We start from the raw sequence: 17,544 nt of genomic DNA, 5'->3' as shown, positions 1-17,544 counted from the left end.
ATAAATAGAATAGAAACAAAGAGAACAATACAAATAATCAATAAACAGAGTTGGTCCTTTGGGAAATCAACAAACTACCAAAAGGGTAAACTACCTTATCCAAACTAACCAAAAGGAAGAAAGAGAACATAGAAATGAACAAAATCAGAAATGAAAAGGGAGACTTAACAACTGACAACGAGGAAATAAGAGAATCATCAGGTCATACTTCAAAAGCCTGTACTCCACAAAATTGGAAAATCTAAAAGAAATGGACAATTTTCTCAAGAGGTGCCATATACCAAAATTAAATCAAGACCAAATAAATAATTTAAATAAATTTATTACCCCTAAGAGGCAGTCATTAAGTCTTCCAACCAAAAAAAAGAAAAAAGAAAAAAAGCCCAGGGCCACATGGTTTCAGCACAGAATTCTATCAGAATCTCAAAGAAGAGCTAATACCAATACTCTTCAAATTGTTCCACACAGTAGAAACAGAAGGAACATTGCCAAATTCTTTTTAGAAAAGCTAATATCAATACTCCTCAAATTGTTCCATACAATAGAAACAGAAGGAACATTGCCAAATTCTTTTTATGAGGCTAACAGTTATCCTGATACCCAAACCACACAAAGATGCAACAAAGAAAGAGAATTACAGGCCAATCTCCCTCATGAACATTGATGCAAAAATACTCAGTAAAATACTGGCAAACAGAATCCAAGAACACATCAAAAAAAAAATCATCCACCATGATCAATTAGGCCTCATTCCAGGGATGCAAGGATGGTTCAACATATAAAAATCTGTCAATGTAATTCACATACAGAAAAAAAAAAAAACCCAAAAACCAAAACCACATGATCATCTCATTAGATGCTGAAAAAGTCTTTGACAAAATCCGACACTCTTGCTGGGTGGTGGTGGTGCACACCTTTAATCCCAGCACTCAGGAGGCAGAAGCAAGCAGATCTCTGTGAGTTCAAGGCCAGCCTGGTCTACAAAGCGAGTTCCAGGACAGACTCCAAAGCTACACAGAGAAACAGACTCCAAAGTTACACAGAGAAACCCTGTCTCGAAAAACCGGGAAAAAAAATCCATCACTCTTTCATTATAAAAGTCTTGGAGAGATCAAGGATACAAGGAACATACCTAAACATAATAAAAGCAATATACACCAAGCCAACAGCCAACATCAAATTAAATGGAGAGAAACTCAAAGCGATTCCACTAAAGTCAGATAGAAGATAATAGATCTTCTCCAGATCTATTCAATATAGTACTTGAAGTTCTAGCTAGAGCAATAAGAAAACAAAAGGAGATTGAGGGGATACAAATTGGAAAGGAAAAAGTCAAACTTTTGCTATTTGCAGATGATATGATAGTATACATAAGTGACCTCTAAAATTCTACCAGGGAACTCCTACAACTGATAAACACCTTCAGTAATGTGGCAGGATACAAGATCAACTTAAAAAAAAAAAAAAAAAAGAATCAGTAGTCCTCCCACATATAAATGGTAAAGGGGCTGAGAAAGAAATCAGAGAAACAACACCCTTTACAATAGTCACAAACAATATAAAATATCTTGGGTAACTAATCAAACAAGTGAAAAACCCGTATGACAAGAACTTTAAGTCTTTGAAGAAAGAAATTGAAGAAGATGTCAGAAAATGGAAAGATCTTCCATGCTCATGGATAGGCAGGATTAACATAGTAAAAATGGCAATCTTACCAAAAGCAATCTACAGATTCAATGCAATCCCCATCAAAATTCCAACACAATTCTTCACAGACCTTGAAAGAACAATACTCAACTTCATATGGAAAAACAAAAAAACATAGGATAGCCAAAATAATCCTGTACAATAAAGGAACTTCTGGAGGCATCACCATCCCTGACCTCAAGCTCTACTATCAAGCTATAGTAATAAATACAGCTTGTTAACGGCATAAAAACAGACAGATGGATTAATGGAATCGAATCTAAGATCCTGACATTAATCCACACACCTATGAACACCTGATTTTTGATGAAGAAACCAAAATTGTACAATGGAAAAAAGAAAGCATCTTCAACAAATGGTGCTGGCATAACTGGATGTTGACATGTAGAAGACTGCAAATAGATCCATATCTGTCACCATGCACAAAACTTAAGTCCAAGTGGATCAAAAACTCCAACATAAATCCAGTTACCCTGAACCTGAAAGAAGAGAAAGTGGGAAGTAGTCTTGAATGCACTGGCACAGGGAATTACTTCTTGAATATAACCCTAGCAGCACAGACTCTGAGAGCAAAATTAACAAATGGGACCTCCTGAAACTGAGAAGCTTTTGTAGGGCAAATGACACGGTCAATAAGATGACAACCTACAAAATGGGAAAAGATCTTCACCAACCTCACATCTAACAGAGGACTGATATACAAAATATATGTAGAACTCAAGAAATTAGACATCAAAGTACCAAATAATCCAATTAAAAAATGGAGTACAGATCTAAACAGAGAACAGAAGAATCTGAGAGACATCTAAGGAATTGCTCAACATACTTAGTCATCAGGGAAATGCAGATCAAAATGACTCTGAGATACCATCTTACACCTGTCAGAATGGCTAAGATGAAAAACACAGAAGACAGCTTATGTTCGAGAGGATGTGGAGTAAGGGGAACACTCCTCCACTGTTGGTGGGAGTGCAAACTTGTACACTACTTTGGAAATCAGTATGGCAGTTTCTCAGAAAATTGGGAGTCAGCCTGCCTCAAGACCCAGCTATACCACTCTTGGGGATATACACAAACGATGCTCATCATACCACAAGGACACTTCCTTAACTATGTTTATAGCAGCATTATTCGTAATAGCCAGAACCTGGAAACAATCTAGATGCGTCTCAACTGAAGAATGGATAAGGAAAATATGGTACATTTACACAATAGAGTATTACTACAGCGGTAAAAAGCAATGACATCATGAGATTTGCAGGCAAATGGGTGGAACTAGAAAAAAAAAAACATTCTGAGTGAGGTAACCCAGACCCAGAAAGACAAACATGGAACGTACTCTCACATAAGTGGATAGTAGATATAAAGCAAAGGATAACCAGACTACAACTCGCAGCTCCAGAGAAGCTAGATAACAACGAGGGCTCAAAGAGGGATTCATAGATTTCCCTGGGAAGGGGAAATAGAAGAGATCTCTTGGGTAAATTGCAAGTGGGGTAGAGGGGTTGGGGGAGATGGAGGGATGGCAGCTTGAGGGAGCAGGTTGGACGGGCTGGGTGTGGGAGGCAGGATGGAGGGGGAGAGTAATGAAAGAGAAGTCTTGATGAGGAGACCATTTTGGGGTTAGGAAGAAACCTGGTGCCAGGGAAACCCCCCAAAATCCACAAGGATAACCGCAGCTAAGACTCCTAGCAATAGTGGAGAGGATGCCGGAACTGGCCATCTCCTTTAATCAAATTGGTGACGATCCTGAAATTGCCATCAGAGATACTCTATCCAATAAATGATAGAAGCAGATGCAGAGATCCACAGCCAAATACTGGGCTGAGCTCTAGGAGTCTTGCAGAAGAAAGGGAGGAGGGAATGTATAAGTCAGGGGGGTCATGATGGGGGCACCCACAGAGATAGCTGACCTGAGCTCCTGGGAGCTCATGGACTCTGGACCAACACCTAGGGAGCCTGCATGGGACTGGACTAGGCCCTCTGTGTGTGTGTGACAGTTGTGTAGCTTGGTCTGCTTGTGGGGCTCCTAGCAGTGGGATCAAGACCTGTCCCTGGTGCTTGAGCTGGTTTTTGGGAACCCATTCTCCATGCTGGATTGCCTCACCCAACCCTGATGCAGGGGGAGGAGCTTGGCCCTGCCTCAACTTGATGTGCCATGCTTTATTGACTCTTATGAGAGGCCTGCCCCTTTCTGAATGGAGATAGAGGAGGTGGGGGGGGGACATGACACTGCATAAAATAAATGAAAAACAAAAGGCCGTGCAGTGGTAGTGCACGCCTTTAGTCCCAGCACTTGGGAGCCAGAGGCAGGCACATCTCTGTGATACCAGAGGCCGGCCTGGTCTACAGAGTGAGATCCAGAACCAGCTGTAAAGCTACACAGAGAAACTAAAATAAATAAATAAATAAATAAACCCAAAACAAATAAATAAAAACAAAATAAAGACAAGGAAAAAAGTTCTTTAAATAAATAAAAAAATTGTGAAAGAACAAATTTTGCTAATTAAAACTTCTCAGCTTTCAAAAAAAAAAAAGGAGAAGAATTGGGGACTGGAGAGATGGCTCAGTAGTTAAGAGTGCATAAGGCTGCAGAGGGCCCAAGTCCAGTGCCCAGCACCCACACTGGGTCATTTACAACCAACCACCTGTAACTCCAGCTCTAAGTGAATCTGATGTCTCCGCCTCGTTTGGCACCTGTACTCATGTGCATGTATACACAGAGACATAATTAAAAATAGATAAAAAAGAAAGTAAACTCTTAAAAAAAGATTAATGGGATTTATCCTAGAATCCTTGGCTCTGATGCCATTGGTTTTATGTGTTGTGTTGTGTCTGTGTGTGTGTGTTCATTGTGTAAGGACACACAGAGGTACTGGATCTCCTGAGCAGGAGTCAGAGGTGCAGAGAACCAAACCCAGCTCCACTGGAAGAGCAGTAGGCTCTCTTAACCACTAAGCCATCTCTACAGACACTTTCTTATCTTTTTCTTTGCACCTTCATTTACCGAGGACCTCTCTTTTTCTTGCTTTGAATATTAACACATTCCTTCAGTTCCTCTCCCTGTTTCCAAGAAGGGAGTCTAAAGCACAGCACATGCTAAAGCTAATCCCAGTGATGCCACACAAGCCTGACCTGAGCTACATATAGCCTTAGAACCTACATAAAAGCAGTAGAGCAGGGCGGCGGTGGTGCACACCTTTAATCCCAGCACTCAAGAGTCAGAAGCAGGTGGATCTCTGTGAGTTCAAGGTCAGCTTGGTCTACAAAGCAAGTTCCAGGACAGCCAGGGTCACATAGAAAAACGCTGTCTCAAAAAACAAAACAAAAGAAGTATGTTGTCCTCTGAATTCCACAACACACACTACAGCATGCAAGTGCCCACACACATACAACATACAATACACACAAATAAGTAAAAATTGAAAACACTTTAAACTAAAACAATATGGCACATATTCAAAATTTTAGAATACAGGTGAATGTCTTCACAACAACAAGAGAAATTACCAAGTAGAAGTCAAAACCTCCCACCATTTGAAAACGCCTATGGGATGTCTCACCCCATAAAGGCACTTGCTTCTAAGTCTGTTGACATTAGTTTGATTTCTGGGACCCACAGGATGGAAGGAAAAGAACCAACTTCCATAGCTTATCATCTGACATTCACAAGGCATCCATGTGCGTATCCACCAACTGACCCACACATATGCACACACGAAGAGGTAAGAAAAAAAAAAAAAGCCAAAATCGTGGGACAGGGTCATGGCTCAGTGATTAAAACACTTGCTTTCTAATCTTAAGGACCAAAATTTAGATTCCCAGAACTCAAGTAAATGATAGGTTGGCCCAGAGGCCTGTCTGTAATTCCAGCCACAGGTTTGTGGACGGGGCGCCTTGGGGCAGGCTGGCTAGCAAGTCCAGCCATAATACTGCCGAGATCTAGGTTTGATTGAGAGACTCTGTGTCAATGGGTAGGATGACTCCTGACACCAACCTCACGTCACCAAATGCACTTACACACATATGCCCACATACATGCAAATATGCACACACATACATACACGCAGACATGTGTGGGCGCATGCACACACAGAGACACACAGACACACACAAAAAGAAACAAAAAAAATGGGAAAAAAGTTTAAAAAACTCACCAATTTTCCTATAACCAGAGAAAACAAATAAATAAAATAAAATTGACTAAAATAGGAATTTTTTTTTTTTTTTTTAGACAGAGTCACACCATGAACTCTGGCTGGCCTGGAACTCACCAGCCTAGTCTCCAACTCACAGAGATCCACCTGCCTCTGCCTCCTGAGTGCTGAGGTTTTAGGGGGTTATAGGTGTGCACCAATGCACCTGGCCTTGTAGGTCTCTATTTGGAGTCACAATGCAAACTGCCAGGGCTCCAGTCCTCACCACTTGGTTCTTCCACGGAGCCTAAGCAAGGTATTTAAGCTGGGTTCTAACCCTCATTTGTCATATTGGAATGACAAAGACTGCTACAAGTACTGGAAAGAATAAATGAGACAATGAATGTGCAGGCCTTGGCACAGAACCTGGACCTGGCAAGCGCTCCATAAACTGGTTGCCATACATTTACTGAGAACATTTTTATTTTCTTGGGCACTGTCCCCTGAGCCCAGGCTTTCTGTGATCTAGGAAAGTGTTCGGCCACTGAGCTATCTCCAAGCCCTTGGGGGGGGGGGGGAGAACAACATCAGCTCTAGTGAAAATGAAAGTTGAACTGACTGCGTTTCTGTAGACGGTGCTCATTTACTAAATCTCCTCTGCTGGGTAGACTCAAGGCTCTGAGCGCTCACTGCAGTGGTTCTCAACCTGTGGGTCACAACCCCTTTGGGGGTCAAATGACCCTTTCACAGGGGCTACATGTTAGATATCCTGTATTGTCATAGATGTTTACATTATGATTCATCACAGTAGCAAAATGACAGTTATGAAGTAGCAACAAAGTAATTTTATGGTTGGGGTCACCACAACGTGATGAACTACATTAAAGGGTCGCAGCATTAGGAAGGTTGAGAACCGCTGTACCACAGCAAAAGGAAAAAAACAAAATTGGCACAAGCTGTCTGGAGCTGTCTCCTGGTATCGTCCCGTGGGTTGTGCTCACTCCTTCAGCAACCAACTAAGACAGAAGGTGAGAAGCGCCAATCCTAGAAAGGCTTCTGAAGTTTGTGCCAGGTTTCCTGGGAGCTGGCAACGTCACAACTCTGAAAAGCAACTCAGAGATATCTAGAGTGTAACTCTCGAATCCGGCATCTCATTTCCATGACTAAAAGCAACAGAAAGGAAAAAAACAAAAACAAACTACTTACACAAATGCACTGCTATTAATTAAGAAATCAGAATCAAAATGGAAACAGAATACAATGTTACAGAAGCAAAACTCTACTAACTGTACATAAGAATGATGATCGCTTTCACAGCAACTTAGTGATTGACATCTAAGTGGTATCCTTAGTTGGCAACTTTGGCTTTTTCTAAACCTTACATGATGTGGCTAAATTTCATCTGTGACTAAAAACAGCATTATGCTGTACAAAAATAAATATTTCTTATGTCCAAAGATAGAAAATGAAGATGGGCCTTCCGTTTTCATTGTGCCAACATCCTCTCTTAAACAAACACAGTAGTAGCTGTCCTCATTTGCCATGCCACCCCCCACCCCAAGCCCATGACTTCAGGGCTCAAATCCAATCAGAACGTGGCTGGCTACCTTCCTAACACCACTGCATCAGTGGCCATACCTTGCCTGGCAGGTTGGTATTGCTCTGGCTTCTTTGTGTTACATATCTTCCTGGGGTTTGGACATGAAGATGTTCCCCCAAAGGCTTGTGTACTGAACACTTTATCCTTAGCTGGTGGGTCTAATCACTAACAGGGGATAGACAATGAGGGCCCATCCACTTTCATTGGTAGATTAAGCCCTCGATGGATTCCTAATACACTGGCATTACTGAAATGTGGTAGAAAGTAAGAAGTTAGACCTAGATGGAAGAAGTAGGTAACTGCGTAACAGCCCTTCCTGGAACTCTCACTGTAGACCAGACTGGCCTCGAACTCACAGAGATCTGCCTGGATCTCCCTCCCGAGTGCTGGGACTAAAGGGGTGTACCAATTATGCCAGGCACGAGATGAAGATTTCTTAAGGAATAACAATCATTCAAATCCAAGCATTATCATAATGAGTGTTGGCATCAGAAGATCAGCCGATACCTCTTCTGATCACGAAAGAGAAAGTGTCGGAGGGAAGGAGGGTGAAAAGCTGAGCTTCAGGATGCAAAGGCAGACTGAGTTCCGTTCTGGATCTGTCAAGGAGAGGACCTCTCTGGACGGCAGGGTCCCACTCAGCTATGATGCAATGGTACTAATTCCACCCACTACAGCACTGCCGGGAGGAACCTGGGCCTCGAAGCCAACCTGACAGCAAGGCTGACGACTGCCCACTATGAAGTCAGGTTTATTAGGAGGAAGGTTTTGGAGACCACAATCAGGCCTCGAGGCACGAAGCGATGTTCGAGAACCAGACATCACTGGCGATCTTAAAGGGAAGAAGAGGCTTTACCTGGAGAGGAGTTTCTTTTAAAGAGAGAGTAAGAGAGACAGGGGAAGAAGATGGGGGGGGGGGGGAGAAAGGAGGAGGGAGAGCACTGACATAGTGAGAGTCTCCGAGACACAAGCCATGAAACGTAGGGCTGGGAGGAGGCCATAGGAGCCTCTTCAGAGACGTCCCCTGAGCGGGCTTTGGAGAAGTCCTTCAAACACAGGAAATACACGACTTTTATAACATTTCAAGGAGTAGCAGAAAGTTTTACATCACATGCTTTACATCGTGTATCTAACCAAAAGCATGGAAGAGCCTGCTACTGGGTAAGACCACACTTTAGGAGCTGTAGAGACCACAGCACAGACGGCTCCTTAACTCTCCGCCCGAGGAAGGGGTTCAGGCTGCGGCTGATTTCCATGGTAGGAGCTGGCCTCTTTAGTGACCGCTGCCTTAAAGGGGCAGGCACTTGTTCTAACAATGAGCCCATGGCTCTCAGGCAGGATGCCCACTTCTCTATTAGGAGATATGGTAAGGGCTCTTGGAACTTGATCAGGTTTTGGGGTTGAAGCCCTCAAGCTGGGGTCAGTGTCCTTATCGTGTCCCCTCATCCCTCCTACTCTACCTCAATACAGTAAGAAGGTAGTATATATGAACCAGGGAGTGCACTGTCACCAGATACTTGATCTGCTAGGGTCTTCCTCGTAGAATTCCCAACTCTTAGGATTGTGTAAGACATATCTGTTGTTTACAGACAGCCATGTGTATGTACTGCTTCAGCATCTTTCTGCAGCTCTGGCCTTGGTTCTCATTCACTCACCAGGGCCCCGGCGCCGTCTGGATGGCTCCACCACCCATGGTGCTTTCCCTTTCTCCAACAAGGTGATGATATTTGGCCTCCGGCAGGCAAGACCTGCACATGGGACAAATGAGGGAACGAGTCATTGTGTGGGCAGCACTGGAAACAGAGCCGTGCCCCATGTCAATAAAACGTGGCTTTGTCATCACACCGGAAATACCCAGAATGTGCGGGGCTGGAGAACAGGGGCAGGGTAGGGATGAGGGTAGAGTAGACCTGGAGACTGCTATGGTCCTTCATATGCTCTGGAGATAGCAAGTGCACAGGGCCTCCTCAGGAACCCAGAGAAATCAACCAATCAACAGCAATCAGAGCTTGGACCATCCCGCCCCCTAACGTCACAAGAGGGCTAATCAGAAACTGGAGAAGGAACAATCAAACCAACCCAACGAAGCCTTTATGTGCTCCAAGGAGGGGTTCAGAGAGCATGGGGGTTGCTGAGCACATGGGGAGTAGCATTCCTAGGGAGGGTATGGCACAACTCTGCACTCTTTCCCCCGGAATCCCTCCTGATTCATCTTTTCATCTGCAGCCTCTAGAGAGTCTTTTATGTTGAACTAGTAAACTTCAGGATATACCTGAGTTCTATCAAACCTGGAGGGAGGGCGGTTTGTGGGAACCCCCAATGTGCAGTCAGTTGGAAGCTCCCGAGGTCTGGACTTGTGGGTAGTATTTGAGGTAGGGATAGTCTTGTGACCCGATACTGACCCACGTGAGTAGTGCTAGATAACTGCAATATCCGTCCGACATTCAGAGAACTGTTTGGTGTCTACCCCTCTGATGTCACACTATTTATTCTGTGCTGAATGGTTAGATTGAGAGTTGGTTTAAAATTTTTAGATAGAGAAGATGACAGCTAAGTTATATAGAGTAGTGCTGTGTAATCTAACTGGTGGCTTAAATGAAAACAGCCCCCCTAGGCCCATAGGGAATGGCACTTAGGTGTGGCCTTGTAGGAGGAAGTGTGTCACTGGGGGTGGGCTTTGAGGTTTCAGATGCTCAAGTCAGGGCCAGTGACACCCTCTCTTCCTGCTGCCTGTGGATCCGGATGCAGAACTCTCAGCTCCCTCTCCAGCACCATGTCTGCCTGCATGCCGCCACGCTTCCTGCCATGGTGACAATGGACTAAACCTCTGAACGGTAAGGCAGCCCCAATGAAATGCTTTTCTTTCTAAGAGTTGCCGTGGTCATGGTGTCTCCTCACAGCAATAGAAACCCTGACTAAGACACTAACTCTATAGATTACTTTTCTGAACATAGGGCCAAATGCTCTTGGGACAAGATCTGAAACTGTCATCTTTCAGCTCTAAATCGCCATCATTCTGTGACTCACTGCTATGTTGTGCCTCCATTCAAGGTTCTGAGGCGAGCTACTAGTTTACATGTATTAAATAAAAAGCAAGTAATGTATAGTTATAGTTATACACAATAATTTCTATACATTAAAATAACTGTTACACACACACACACACAAAAAAAAAACACAAAACAAAATAAAACAAAACAAAAAACCCTAACAACAGCAACTTGGACCCATTAAGGATTTAAAAAGTGAAGGAACTGGACCTTACATGGCCTCAAGCTCTGCAATCTAAATGTCCCCTCTGCCAGCTTTGCCAATCAGAGTTTGTGGTGGTTTGAATAAAAACGGCCCCCACAGGGAGTGGCACTACTAGGAGGTGTGGCCTTGTTGGAGGAAGTGTGTTGTTAGCGGGGTAGGCTCTGAAGTTTCAGAAGCTCAATCCAGACAAGTGGCTCGCTCTTTCTTCCTGCTGCCTGCAGATCCAGATGGAGAACTCTCAGCTCCCTCTCCAGCACCGTGTCTGCCTGCACACTGCCATATCCTGCCATGATGATAATGGACTGAACCTCTGAAATCATGAGCCAGCCCCAATTAAATGTTTTCCTTTATAGGAATTGCTGTAGCCATGGTGTCTCTTCACAGTAACAGAAACCCTAACTAAGACAGGGGTCTATTTCAATTTCTAGTTTTCTTTTCATCCCCTATTCATAGAACTAGTTTCATATAAACAAACCATACAGTACACTCCCCTTGCCTTTCAGAAATATGAGTCCTAGCTTTATGGGGCTCGTCCTCTTAGTCCTTAAAAAACCACCCAGACTCTTCCTTTCCCCCCACAGCCTTAGCGATGGTAGCTGCATCCTTGTTACCATCTGTGTTAAATCAGTGTTCCTGCTCACCTTAAACACCCATCAACTCCTTACAGTAAATTCTTTCAAAAGAACAATAAAAAAAAATTTATGTACAGGGGGCTGAAGAGATGGCTCAGAGGTTAAGAGCAATGGTTGTTCTTGCAGAGGACCTGAGTCTGGTTCTCAGGACCCACATGGTGATTCAGAACTGCCTGTGACTCCAGTTCTAGGTGAGCTGATGCCTTCTTCTAGCCTCCTTGGGCACATGGTGCACATACATATATGCAGGCAAAACACTTATACATATAAAATAAAATACATAAATTATATAAAAGAGTACAGTTTACAAATGACCCACAATTCCATTTATAAAATATATAAGCAAGAAAATAAAAACATATGCCCCAAAACCTGTCCATGAAGCTGGGCAGTGGTAACACACACTTTTAATCCCAGCACTTGGGAGGCAGAGATGGGTGGATCTCTGTGAGTTCGAGGCTAGCCTGGTCTACAGAGCGAGTTCCAGGACAGCCAGGGCTGTTACATGGAGAAACTTTGTCTTGGACAACAAACAAACAAACAAACAAACACCTGATCATGACTGCTTACTGCAGCCATTCATTAGAGTAGAACAACCCACATACCCACAGGTTAATAAAACAGAAATAAGATGAAGTAGTCTATCCAGACAATGTAAATATTCAATAATGGATCAGAACAAAGTCCTGATACGTGCTGCAGTGGGGGTGAACCTCAAAACACTATATTAAGAGAGAAAAAGCCATGTATTTATGATTCCATTTGCACACAAGGCTCAGACTTGCAACTCCAAAGAGACAGAACAAGGGCTGGGGATTACCCACTCACGGGATACACAGGCATGGGAAATGAATTACTCTTGACTACAGGGTGTCTTTGGAGAGTAATGAAAATGTCCTAAAATCGATCATGGTAACTGATGTCTCTAATACTGTGATTACAGTAAAAACCAACCGACTGTGCAATTTATTTATTTATTTTAAAAGATTTATTTATTTATTATGTATAGTGTCCTGCCTGCATGTATGCCTGCATGTCAGAAGAGGGCGCCAGATCTCACTATAGATGGTGGTGAGCCACCATTTGGTTGCTGGGAATTGAACTTAGGACCTCTGGAAGAGCAGCCAGTGCTCTTAACCTCTGCGCCATCTCTCCAGGCCCCGACTGTGTAATTTAGAACAGACACACAGCCATTAAAAAACAAAAAACAAACAAAAAAAAACACACACACACAACTTAAGTGACACCTCCCCACTCCCACCCCCACCCCACCCCCCACCCCACCCCCCACCCCGACTGACACATGCCTTCACCGGCTGGTTGAGGGAAGGGAGCATGATACCTTACCAAGCAAGACCAGATTCTGATAGTTCTCCAACATGACATCTTCGTACAAATCCTTCTGAATGGGACTCAGCCATTCCCATTCCTCCTGTGAGAAGTAGATGGCTAAGTCCCCGAAAGTCACTGGTGCCTGAAATGAAAAAAGTGACAAGTCTATTCAACCATGAGCTTCCAAAATCCCTTCTGCTTGGTAGAGAAAATGGAAAATAGGTGAGATATGTCATAACAGGAATTCTGAGACCAAAGAAGCAGGGATAGGGATATTAAATAAATTTAATAGCATGCAATATCACATAGTAAATCTGTTATTAAAGATTATGCTGCATTAAAAAACAGAGTAATTTGGTCTGACTTTTATAGTCAAGACATTTTTTTTCTAAGTATCTAACTATATGGCTCACCCAGTGTTCACCCTTCCTAGTAGTAAGGCATTGCCAAGGGAATCATAGTAATGCTGCCAATGAGGAAACCTTACCTAGAGAGGTAAGGTAAATTATTGCAGTTCACACAATTACTAAATCAAGGAGCTGGGATTCAGTGGGACAGTCTGACTCCTTCAAAATTTAAAAAAAAAAAGTTCTTCAACCAGGTTATCACTGGTTCATCACAACATAGGAAGATGCTGTGCGAGTGTGCCCGGGGAATTGTATGTACACGTTCATTTGGGTGTGTGCATGTGTGAGGGTGCACATAAACTAATGTAATGGAGAACAGAGGTCGACGATGAGTATCTTCCTCGCCTGCTCTCCACCTTGCTTTTGAAGACAGGGCCTCTCCCTGAACCTGGAGCTCACCAGTTCCAGCACTGGTCAGACAGCGGGTCCCCTCTCTCTGCCTCCTCAGCTGTGGGATTATAGATGTTGCATCTGGCCTTTATTTTTTTTTAACTTTTTTTTTCACATTATTTATGTGTGCACTCGGGGAGGTAGGGGTGTGTGTGCCGTGGTACATAGGTGGATGTCAGAGGACAACTTGGAGGACAGGTTGGTTCTCTCCTTCCACAGTGAGGGTCCTGGGAATCAACCTTGGGTAGTGAGGTTTGGTGACTGGTGCCTCTACCTGCTGAGCCACCTTGCTGGCCAGCACCTTGCTTTTTAAAATATGGATCCTGACTTGGGTCCTCCCGACTGAATGGCAAGCGCTGTGCTGCCAGCTTCCTTGGCTCCAGGAAAACTCACACAGAGTACCTAGGTCCTGCTCTGGCTTGCCTGACTCCTGCTCCTCCCATGAATACGGAGGAACGGGGAGGATGTGCAGAATGTAAAAAATGAACTGAATTCTGTTAACGACAAATACACCTGGAAGAGAACCGAAGCCCCTAATGAAAATACAGTTAATCAACAATTTGATTTTGGTCCTGGAAAAGCCAAGCGGAAGACCCCAGCTAAACCATGTTGTGGCTGAATCCTGACCAAGTCAGAAATGACAGGGATGTATACTGATGTAAAGTTATTGGGGTAGCAAGAGAGAGCAAACACACGTAACGGAGGGAAACGTGTTTTGTTAGCTTGAGGCAGGGCCTCATGTATCCAAGGCTAGCCTGGACTCACCATGTGGCCAAAGATGACCTTGAACTCCCCATCTTCTTGTCTCTATCTCCTAAGTACTGAGGTTATAGGCATGCTCTACCACATTCCATTTATGGGGGTGAGGGAGATCAATCTCAGGGTCTATGCATCTTGGGCAAGCAATCTACCAACTGAGCAACATCCCCAGACTAAGGATGTGGTTTTTTGGTTTTTTCTTGGGGCGGGGGGCGGGATTTGTTTGGTTTTTTGGTTTGGTTTTTCAAGACAAGATTTCTCTGTGTAGCCTTGGCTGTCCTGGAACTCACTCTGTCAACCAGGCTGGCCTTGACCTCACAGAGATCCACGGTGCCTCTGCCTCCTGAGTGGTGGGATTAAAGGCATGCACCACCACTGGCGGGCTGGGAATTATGAGAAACTGCCCTTGAGTTGATGGATACTCATCTGATCATCTCCAGTGGTGAAGCAGGTGAGTCATAAGGCTTGTGTACCTCGCTTTTCCGTTTCCAAATTATACTCCTCATTCTTGTACCTTAACCAGGCAAACTTCTTCCACGTGAGGATTGTTTTTAGATGGAAAACACAAAGTGGTAAAACTGGACTGATCTGACACGTACACACCTAACCCCTTTGGCTGAGTGGGTCCCACCTGGGTACTCATCCCCAGCCAGAGAAACTACAGAGCTCTCATATTCTTTCTGGGGAGGGCATTTGTGAATCCTGCAGAGCGCCTACAGATGCTGAGTGGACCGTCAATAGTCATGCGAACACTGAGAGGCATGGAAATGGCACCTGAAGCAGCTTTCTGGATACTGGTACTTTCTCAGGTCCCATCTCCATAGAAATGGGAGGGCCACCAGGTGTCACATCCATCTCCTACAGGCAGGAGGCCTCCAGAAAGAAAACAAATGGGCCACATCTTATGAGACAGAATGGAGTACGTGGGGAGGGGGTCACCACTTACCTTGGATTTTGATTTCCCTCGTGCTACAGGCATCCTTCCTCCCCCGACTTTGATGGTCCACATTCAGAGGATGAGACAGAGTGCTGGCAGAAGAGAGAGATCATGAAGCTCAATGGCCTTTGGAGCAGTCTCCAGTCCCCAGTCACCTCTCCAAAGGCCAAGGCACCTGGAATAAGTGTGATCGTCCGTCCGTCCATCCGTCCGTCCGTGTGTGTGTGTGTGTGTGTGTGTGTGTGTGTGTGTGTGTGTTTGTGTGTGTGTGTTTGTGTTTGTGTTTGTGTGTGTGTGTGTGTGTGTGTGTGTGTGTGTGTCCCACTCTTAAGAGTGGGGAAGAGGCAAGGAGGAAATCATATAGCACGCTCCTGATCAGGACCCAGATGAAGAAGGTACAGACTCCTGCCCTCCATCTGACTGGTGACTGCTGGTGCCAGGCACTGCAGTGAGAGTTAAAGCAGGAAGGTACCTGCTCCTATGTCCCATTTGTTCAGCAAGGAAAACAAGTCCACATGGTACAGAGACACTTAGGGTCAAGAGCAGGGATTCGGACTGTTTTGTTCACTGCCCTACTCACCCCAGAGCTACCACACCAGAGAAGTGGCACAGGCTTTCTCTGGGGAGCCCTGGCTGTCCTGGAACTCACTTTGTAAACCAGGGTGGCCTTCAACTAAGAGATCTGCCTGCTTCTGCCTCCTCTCCTGAGTGCTGGGGTTAAAGGCATGTGTCACCACCGTCTGGCCTTTTTTAAATGGCTTTTTAAAAATGTGGCTACTAGAATGTTTTAAATGTATATGCCTCTTATGTTTTCAGACAGTGCTCCATATATTATAGAATATACATTATTGCATTGTTCTTTTTTATTCAGAGTACTTATGATCTCCTTATCTATATAATTACTTATTTTACAGTGCTGCATATTGAAACTAGCGTCTTATGCATGCTAACCAAGTGCTCTAGCACTAAACTCTACCCACAGCCAGAGGACATGCTGTTTACACTTTTATTTAGTTACTACCACAAACATACACACACAAGTGCATGCTTGATTTAGGATCAAGAGCAGGGATCTTGACTGGGATGGGAATGCAGCTCAGTAGGGTGAGTGCTTGCCTAGCATGCAGGAAATTATTTCCAGCACTGCATAAACTGGGTGTGGTGCCACATTCCCAAGACTTGAAAGTAGAGGCAAAGGATCAGGAATCCATGGTCTCCTGGGCTACATACCAAGTTAAGAAGCCAGCCTGGGATTCATGAGACTCTGTCTCAAAAACCAAACAAACAAACAAAAACAAGAGCAGAGACTCCTCCGTACCTGTTGACTAACCACTCACTAACCCATCCTGAATATGCTTGTGTGTGCTGACCGACTCGGAATTTCATTTTCCTATGCTGAAATGACATTGCAGAGGTCACTGGGCTAGCACTCACTCCACAGCCCTCTAAAATTTGTCCCTTCCAAGAGAGCAGAAATAGGGACAAACTATTGGGAAAGCATGGACTCTAGTGAAAAAGAAAATAGTGTAACAAGTGACTGATCGCTCTTTACCAAAAGAGTAACATTTTCCTACATATTAAAAAAAAAAAAAAAGTGGAATCACTTAGAAGTAAGTTTAGATCTGAAGACAGTTGACCCCTGAATACCCTCAGAGAATGCCATCTCCACCCCGATGCTTTAACAGCAGATCTGTACATAGCTCTTTCTGTGATGTGTCGATGGAAGATACAGAAAGAGCTGAAAATGGAAGTATGAACATCTCCCTCTACACATGGTGAAGGAGGATAAGTGAAACAAAGGCTGGGCTTAGCTAACAGTAAGTGTTGATGCTAAACATGAATTTTAAGATGATCTCTACTGTTTATGGGAAGCCATCTTCTCAGAAGGCCGAATTTATTATGCAGTAGTAAGAAGGAATAGTAATGTGGGTGCTGGGAATCGAACCCGGGTCCTCTGGCAGAACAGCCAATGCTCTTAACTGCTGAGCCATCTCTCCAGCCCTACTGGTTGGGTTAATTACTTAAAAGATGAGTAAATACTGAGTGTGAATAAAGCCTTGAAACCATTACATCTGGGGCAATTTGTTATAGCAGCAATATTATCTTCTGTTCTTTCAGGTTATAGACCCAAATGGGTTGGTTCTTCTGTCAGTGACCAATGCTGAAAAACACATGCTGGGATGAAAGGAAGGTCTGTCTGTCGATGATGGCCCAGGCTAGTTAACAAATCACTCCAAAAGGGTTCTGTGACATCCACCATGTCTGTCTCTCTCTCTCTCTCTCTCTCTCTCTCTCTCTCTCTCTCTCTCTCTCTCTCTCTCTCTCTCTCTCTCTCTCGACAGAGTTTCATTGTGTAGTCCCAGCCTGGAACTTGAGGTGTAGACCAAGC

General features: G+C 44.1%; 2 protein-coding genes across 16 annotated transcripts in view; both read right to left on the bottom strand.

Annotated features, from left to right (window-relative positions):
* The window catches only part of Galp (galanin like peptide), a 230,325-nt gene that overhangs the window by 65,757 nt on the left and 147,024 nt on the right, over positions 1-17,544 (bottom strand). The window lies entirely within an intron of this gene.
* Positions 1-17,544, bottom strand: part of Znf667 (zinc finger protein 667) — a 31,013-nt gene that overhangs the window by 9,471 nt on the left and 3,998 nt on the right. For 12 of the 15 annotated variants that reach the window (XR_013050688.1, XR_013050687.1, XR_013050682.1 and 9 more), the window contains 3 exons: positions 15,165-15,247; positions 12,678-12,804; positions 9,099-9,191 (listed from right to left, as the gene is read on the bottom strand). Coding sequence is in view for 3 of the 15 variants with exons in the window: in XM_076570408.1 (XP_076426523.1) it covers positions 9,099-9,191; positions 12,678-12,804; positions 15,165-15,227 (283 nt within the window). In the remaining 12 variants the exon portion in view is untranslated. Of the gene's footprint in view, positions 1-4; positions 7,007-9,098; positions 9,192-12,677; positions 12,805-15,164; positions 15,248-17,544 lie in introns of those variants that run through there. The other 3 variants (XM_042270629.2, XM_076570445.1, XR_013050686.1) reach the window with 3 other exon arrangements.

The sequence above is a fragment of the Peromyscus maniculatus genome, chromosome 1 (assembly GCF_049852395.1).
Source record: "Peromyscus maniculatus bairdii isolate BWxNUB_F1_BW_parent chromosome 1, HU_Pman_BW_mat_3.1, whole genome shotgun sequence".
In the NCBI taxonomy this organism is placed as follows: Eukaryota; Metazoa; Chordata; class Mammalia; order Rodentia; family Cricetidae; genus Peromyscus; species Peromyscus maniculatus.
Note: the sequence above shows the minus strand (reverse complement) of the source record. Positions and strands in the feature narration are given on the sequence as shown.